This window comes from Oncorhynchus tshawytscha, linkage group LG22 (genome assembly GCF_018296145.1).
Source record: "Oncorhynchus tshawytscha isolate Ot180627B linkage group LG22, Otsh_v2.0, whole genome shotgun sequence".
Classification (NCBI taxonomy): domain Eukaryota; kingdom Metazoa; phylum Chordata; class Actinopteri; order Salmoniformes; family Salmonidae; genus Oncorhynchus; species Oncorhynchus tshawytscha.
Genome location: NC_056450.1, coordinates 45,465,287 through 45,472,786, shown reverse-complemented (window position 1 = coordinate 45,472,786; position 7,500 = coordinate 45,465,287). Strand labels below are relative to the sequence as shown.

The 7,500-nt window shown below is 46.8% G+C and overlaps 1 protein-coding gene across 1 annotated transcript in view; it reads right to left on the bottom strand.

Moving 5' to 3' along the window:
- LOC112221360 (plasma membrane calcium-transporting ATPase 3) overlaps positions 1-7,500 on the bottom strand; it is a 143,793-nt gene that overhangs the window by 15,356 nt on the left and 120,937 nt on the right. Inside the window, exons 22-24 of the mRNA XM_042304342.1 lie at positions 1,037-1,228; positions 551-764; positions 70-281 (exon numbers count right to left, since the gene is read on the bottom strand). Of these exons, the coding sequence (XP_042160276.1) occupies positions 70-281; positions 551-764; positions 1,037-1,228 (618 nt within the window). The remainder of the gene's footprint in view (positions 1-69; positions 282-550; positions 765-1,036; positions 1,229-7,500) is intronic.

Here is a 7,500-nt window from a genome sequence, read left to right as displayed (position 1 = left end):
GTGTGTGCGTGTGTGTCAGTGCTTGTGTGTGTGTCAGTGTGTGTCCATGTGTCCGTGTGTGTGTCCTACCTGGATAACTAAGGTTCCGAACACGATAGAACAGAAGATTGGGTTAGAGAAGATTCCGTCGAAGACGTTGCGTTCTCCATGGATCTTCCTGGCGTTGATCTCATTAAAGAGCTGCATGAGGACGAAGGTGTTGAAAATGATGGTGTAGTGTTCTGACGGAGGGGAGTGGAGCGGAGCTTTACGACCACTGTCTATGTTGAAGATACGCTCTCCTAAAGGAGAGAGGAGAGGAGAGGGAGGAGAGAGGAAGGGAGAGGGTAGAGAGGAGGAGAGTGGAGAGGGAAGAGAAAAGGAGGGTAGAGAGGAGGAGAGAAGGAGAGAAAAGGGAGGGAAGAGGAGAGATAAACTGTCAAAAAATTATTAAGTTCTTATGGAAAAGAGAACTGGAGGAAAGATGATGAATGAGGACAGGGAGGAGAATGTAAGTAATGGATAGGAAGAAATAGGAGGAGAGAAAAAGTGTGTGTGTGTGTGTGTGTACCTATAAACAGGAGACTAAAGATAATGATGAGCTGGTAGACTCCGTGACCCAGGATGTTCTTCAACATCGTCAAGGAGATGAGAGGGTTGTTGCGGCCGTAGGGTTTACGTAGCAACAGGGACTCTGTGGGTGGTTCTGTTGCTAGGGCAAGAGAGGCGAAGGTATCCATGATGAGGTTAACCCATAACATCTGGACTGCTTTCAGAGGAGAGTCCTGGGGGGGCAAGAGGGTTGGTGGGGGGAGGAGAATGTGTGAAAAGCCACTGTTGACACCCACAATGTGTGTGTGCATTTGTGTGTGAGAGTGTGTTTGTTACCTGTGTGATGCAGGCCCCAGTGAAGCCCACTATGACAGCCACCATGTTGACAGTCAGCTGTGTGTGTTTGATACCTGTGTGTGTGTGTTTGTTACCTGTGTGATGCAGGCCCCAGTGAAGGCCACTATGACAGCCACCACGTTGACAGTCAGCTGTGTGTGTTTGTTACCTGTGTAATGCAGGCCCCAGTGAAGGCCACTATGACAGCCACCACGTTGACAGTCAGCTGGAACTGGAGGAACTTGGAGATGCTGTCGTAGACGTTCCTCCCCCACATCACAGCCTTCACTATGCTACTGAAGTTATCGTCCGTTAATATGATGTCAGATGCCTCCTTGGCCACGTCTGTACCGGCTATACCCTGCAGAGAGAGAAGAGGTATGGTTAAATACCGGCTGAACCCTGCAGAGAGAGGAGAGGTATGGTTAAATACCGGCTGAACCCTGCAGAGAGAAGAGGTATGGTTTAATACTGGCTGAACCCTGGAGAGAGAGGAGAGGTATGGTTAAATACCGGCTGAACCCTGCAGAGAGAGAAGAGGTATGGTTTAATACCGGTTGAACCCTGCAGAGAGAAGAGGTATGGTTTAATACTGGCTGAACCCTGGAGAGAGAAGAGGTATGGTTTAATACCAGCTGAACCCTGCAGAGAGAGAAGAGGTATGGTTTAATACCGGCTGAACCCTGCAGAGAGAAGAGGTATGGTTTAATACCAGCTGAACCCTGCAGAGAGAGAAGAGGTATGGTTTAATACCAGCTGAACCCTGCAGAGAGAGAAGAGGTATGGTTTAATACCAGCTGAACCCTGCAGAGAGAGAGGTATGGTTTAATACCAGCTGAACCCTGCAGAGAGAGAGGTATGGTTTAATACCGGCTGAACCCTGCAGAGAGAGAAGAGGTATTGTTTAATACCGGCTGAACCCTGCAGAGAGAGAAGAGGTATGGTTTAATACCGGCTGAACCCTGCAGAGAGAGAGGTATGGTTTAATACCGGCTGAACCCTGCAGAGAGAAGAGGTATGGTTTAATACCGGCTGAACCCTGCAGAGAGAGAAGAGGTATGGTTTAATACCAGCTGAACCCTGCAGAGAGAGAAGTATGGTTTAATACTGGCTGAACCCTGCAGAGAGAGAAGAGGTATGGTTTAATACCGGCTGAACCCTGGAGAGAGAGAAGAGGTATGGTTTAATACCAGCTGAACCCTGGAGAGAGAGAAGTATGGTTTAATACCAGCTGAACCCTGCAGAGAGAGAAGAGGTATGGTTTAATACCGGCTGAACCCTGCAGAGAGAGAGGTATGGTTTAATACCGGCTGAACCCTGCAGAGAGAGAGGTATGGTTTAATACCGGCTGAACCCTGCAGAGAGAGAAGAAGTATGGTTTAATACCGGCTGAACCCTGCAGAGAGAGAAGAGGTATGGTTTAATACCAGCTGAACCCTGCAGAGAGAGAAGTATGGTTTAATACTGGCTGAACCCTGCAGAGAGAGAAGAGGTATGGTTTAATACCAGCTGAACCCTGCAGAGAGAGAAGTATGGTTTAATACTGGCTGAACCCTGCAGAGAGAGAAGAGGTATGGTTTAATACCAGCTGAACCCTGCAGAGAGAGAAGAGGTATGGTTTAATACCAGCTATATCCTGGAGAGGGAATTTAATTTATTTCACCTTTATTTAACCAAGTAGGCTAGTTGAGAACAAGTTCTCATTTGCAACTGCGACCTGGCCAAGAATAAAGCAAAGCAGTTCGACACAAACAACACAGTTACACATGGAATAAACAAACATACAGTCAATAATACAGTAGAAAAATCTGTATACAGCATGTGCAAATGAGGTAGGATAAGAGAGGTAAGGCAATAAACAGGCCATGGTGGCAAAGTAATTACAATACAGCAATTAAACACTGGAATTGTAGATGTGCAGAAGATGAATGTGCAAGTAAAGATACTGGGGTGCAAAGGAGCAAGATAAATAAATACAGTATGGGGATGAGGTAGTTGGATGGGCAATTTACAGATGAGCTATGTACAGGTGCAGTGATCTGTGATCTGGTCTGACAGCTGGTGCTTAAAGCTAGTGAGGGAGATATGAGTCTCCAGCTTCGGAGATTTTAGCAGTTCGTTCCAGTCATTGGCAGCAGAGAACTGGAAGGAGAGGCGGCCAAAGGAAGAATTGGCTTTGGGGGTGACCAGTGAAATATACCTGCTGGAGCGCGTGTTACGGGTGGGTGCTGCTATGGTGACCAGTGAGCTGAGATAAGGCGGGGCTTTACCTAGCAAAGACTTATAGATGACCTGGAGCCAGTGGGTTTGGCAACGAGTATGAAGCGAGGGCCAGCCAACGAGAGCATACAGGTTGCAATGGTGGGTAGTATATGGGGCTTTGGCAATGTGATAGACTATTATCCAATTTGTTGAGTACAGTGTTGGAGGCTATTTTGTAAATGACATCGCCGAAGTAGAGGATCGGTAGGATGGTCAGTTTTACGAGGGTATGTTTGGCAGCACGAGTGAAGGATGCTTTGTTGCAAAATAGCAACCTGATTCTAGATTTAATTTTGGATTGGAGATGTTTAATATGAGTCTGGAAGGAGAGTTTACAGTCTAGCCAGACCCCTAGGTATTTGTAGTTGTCCACATATTCAGAACCGTCCAGAGTATTGATGCTGGATAGGCGGAAAGGTGCGGGCAGCGATCGGTTGAAGAGCATGCATTTAGTTTTACTTGCATTTAAGAGTAGTTGGAAAGAGAGTTGAATGGCATTGAAGCTCATCTGGAGGTCAGTTAACACAGTGTCCAAAGAAAGGCTAGAGGTATGCAGAATTGTGTCGTCTGCGAAGAGGTGGATCAACAAATCACCAGCAGCGAGAGCGACATCATTGATGTATACAGAGAAGATAGTCGGCCCGAGAATTGAACCCTGTGGCACCCCCATAGAGACTGCCAGAGGTCCGGACAACAGGCCCTCCGATTTGACATATTGAACTCTATCAGAGTAGTTGGTGAACCAGGCGAGGCAATCATTTGAGACACCAAGGCTGTCGAGTCTGCCAATAAGAATGTTGTGATTGAGAGTCGAAAGCCTTAGCCAGGTCGATGAATACGGCCGCACAGTAATGTCTCTAATCGATGCCGGTTATGATACCGTTTAGGACCGTGAGCGTGGCTGAGGTGCACCCATGACCAGCTCCGGATTGCATAGAGAAGGTACGGTGAGAATCGAAATGGTCAGGGATCTGTTTGTTAACTTGGCTTTCGAAGACCCTAGAAAGGCAGGGTAGGCCAGATATAGGTCTGTAGCAGTTTGGGTCTAGAGTGTCTCCCCCTTTGAAGAGGGAGATGACTGTGGCAGCTTTCTAATCTATGGGAATCTCAGACGATACGAAAGAGAGATTGAACAGGCTAGTAATAGGGGTTGCAACAATTTCGGCAGATCATTTTAAAAAGAGCCGGTCCAGATTGTCTAGCCCGGCTGATTTGAGGGGTCCAGATTTTGCAGCTCTTTCAGAACATCAGCTATCTGGATTTGGGTGAAGGAGAAATGGGGGAGGATTGGGCGAGTTGCTGTGGGGAGTGCAGGCTGTTGACCGGGGTAGGGGTAGCCAGGTGGAAATCATTGCCAGCCGTAGAAAAATGCTTATTGAAATGATCAATTGTTGTGGATTTATCGGTGGTGACAGTGTTTCCTAGCCCCAGAGCAGTGGGCAGATGGGAGGAGGTGCTCTTATTCTCCATGGACTTTACAGTGTCCCAGAACTTTTTTGAGTTTGTTCTACAGGATGCAAATTTCTGTTTGAAAAAGCTAGCCTTAGCTTTCCTAACTGCCTGTGTATATTGGTCCCTAACATCCCTGAAAAGTTGCATATCGCGGGGGCTATTCGATGCTAATGCAGAACGCCACAGGATGTTTTTGTGCTGGTCAAGGGCAGACAGATCTGGAGTGAACCAAGGACTATATCTATTCCTAGTTCTAAATTATTTCAATGGAGCACTCATATTTAAGATGGTGAGGAAGGCACTTTTAAATAATAACCAGGCATCCTCTGCTGACGGGATGAGGTCAATGTCATTCCAGGATTCCCGGGCCAGGTCGATTAGAAAGGTCTACTCGCTGATGTGTTTTAGGGAGCGTTTGACAGTGATGAGGGGTGGTCGTTTGACCGCAGACCCATTACGGACACAGGCAATGAGGCAGTCATTGATAATTTGTGTGAGATTGAGGGCATCAACCTTAGATTGTAGGATGGCCATTAAGCATGTCCCAGTTTAGGTCACCTAGCAGCACGAGCTCAGTAGATAGATGGGGGCAATCAATTCACATATGGTGTCCAGGGCACAGCTGGGGGCAGAAGGTGGTCTATAGCAAGCGGCAACGGTGAGAGACTTGTTTCTGGAAAGGTGGATTTTTAAAAGTAGAAGCTCGAATTGTTTAGATTGCAACACTGCCCCCTTTGGCAGTTCTATCTTGGCGGAAAATGTTATAGTTAGGGATGGAGATTTCAGGGTTTTTGGTGGTTTTCCTAAGCCAGGATTCAGACACGGCTAAGACATCCGGGTTGGCAGAGTGTGCTAAAGCAGTGAATAGAACAAACTTAGGGAGGAGGCTTCTAATGTTAACATGCATGAAACCAAGGCTTTTACTGTTACAGAAGTCAACAAAAGAGAGCACCTGGGGAGTGGGAGTGGAGCCAGGCACTGCAGGGCCTGGATTAACCTCCACATCACCAGAGGAACAGAGGAGAAGTACGATAAGGGTGCGGCTAAATGCTATATGAACTGGCTGTCTAGCATGTTCGGAACAGAGAGTAAAAGGGGCAGGTTTCTGGGAACAATAGCATGGTTTCATGGCATAATGTACAGACAAAGGTAAGGTAGGATGGGAGTACAATGGAGGTAAACCTGGGCATTGAGTAATGATGAGAGAGATATAGTCTCTAGAGACGTTTAAACCAGGTGATGTCATCGCATATGTAGGAGGTGGAACAACATGGTTGGTTAAGGCATATTGAGCAGGGCTAGAGACTCTACAGTGAAATAAGACAGTGATCAGTAACCAGGACAGTAATGGACGAGGCATATTGATATTAGAGAGAGGCATGTGTAGCCAAGTGAACATATGGGTCCAGTGAGTGGTTGGGCTGACTGGGGACACAGCGATTCAGACAGTTAGCAGGCCGGGGCTAGCAAGCTAGCAGTTAGCAGGCCAGGGCTAACAGGCTAGCAGTTAGCAGGCCAGGGCTAGCAAGCTAGCAGTTAGCAGGCCAGGGCTAGCAAGCTAGCAGTTAGCAGGCCGGGGCTAACAAGCTAGCAGTTAGCAGGCCAGGGCTAGCAAGCTAGCAGTTAGCAGGCCGGGGCTAACAAGCTAGCAGTTAGCAGGCCGGGGCTAGCAAGCTAGCAGTTAGCAGGCCGGGGCTAGCAAGCTAGCAGTTATCAGGCCGGGGCTAGCGAGCTAGCAGTTAGCAGGCCGGGGCTAGCAAGCTAGCAGAAAGGCCTTAGAGGGATGTTGCGATGCGGGAAAGTCTGTTTTTGCCTCCTCGTGCGGTGATGTCGATAGACCAGTCGTGGAATAAATAGGGTTCCAAGTAGCAGAGGGGTCCAAGTCCAATTGGGTATAGTGTTCCAAGAAACTGGCCGGTGGATCAGCTAACAGTCCAATATGCTATAGATAGCTAGCAGGCTGTGGTTAGCTGAATGGGCCTTCAGGGGACGTCGCACCTGAGGGGCCTGTTGGAATCCTCGGGCAGATTATGTCGCTTTTCCAGTCGTGAAAGATCGGCGGGGTTCCGTGCACCGTACCGGCAGTATAGGTCCGGTATGTTCTGGTTTGAAACGCGTTTTACGAACTGGTGAGAGCTTTCCGAGCTAAAGGCTAGCTGATGACTGCTAGCAGTGGTTAGCTGACTTATATGGTAGTTTCAGTTGAGGGATTCCAGTTCGGAGGGAAATAGAAATACTTAAAAAAAATAAAAAGATCCACGCCATATTGGGTGAGGAGGAGAGTTGAAGGAGAGTATTTTCAAGGTTTAGGAAAACATGAAAAAGTTTGCGAAGAAAAATATATAAAAATATATATACATCGGACGAGACGAGACAAAGACGTCTGACTGCTACGCCATCTTGGATCTATTGTTTAATACCTTCTATATCCTGGAGAGAGAAGAGGTATTGATAGGGATAAACAGAGAGAAATATGAAGAACGAGGGAGAGACAAAACCAAAGAGAGAGAGGGTGAGAGAGACATGTATGACCATATTAGAGACACATATTTCCCTCAGATTACACAAACCAACAAAGATTTCGAAAACAAAGTTTCGATAAACTCCCATATCTATTGGGTGAAATACCACAGTGTGCCATCACAGCAGTAAGATTTGTGACCTGTTTTGTGACCTGTTGCCACAAGAAAAGGGCAACCAGTGAAGAACAAACACCATTGTAAATACAACCCATATTTCTGTTTATTTAGTTTCCCTTTTGTACTTTAACCATTTGCACATCGTTATAACATTGTATATAGTGGGATATATATAGTGAGTATAATATTTACTGTTCAAATTTTATTGTTTATTTCACTTTTGTTTACTATATACTTCTCTTGCTTTGGCAATGTTAACAGAGAGAGAGAGAGAGAGAGA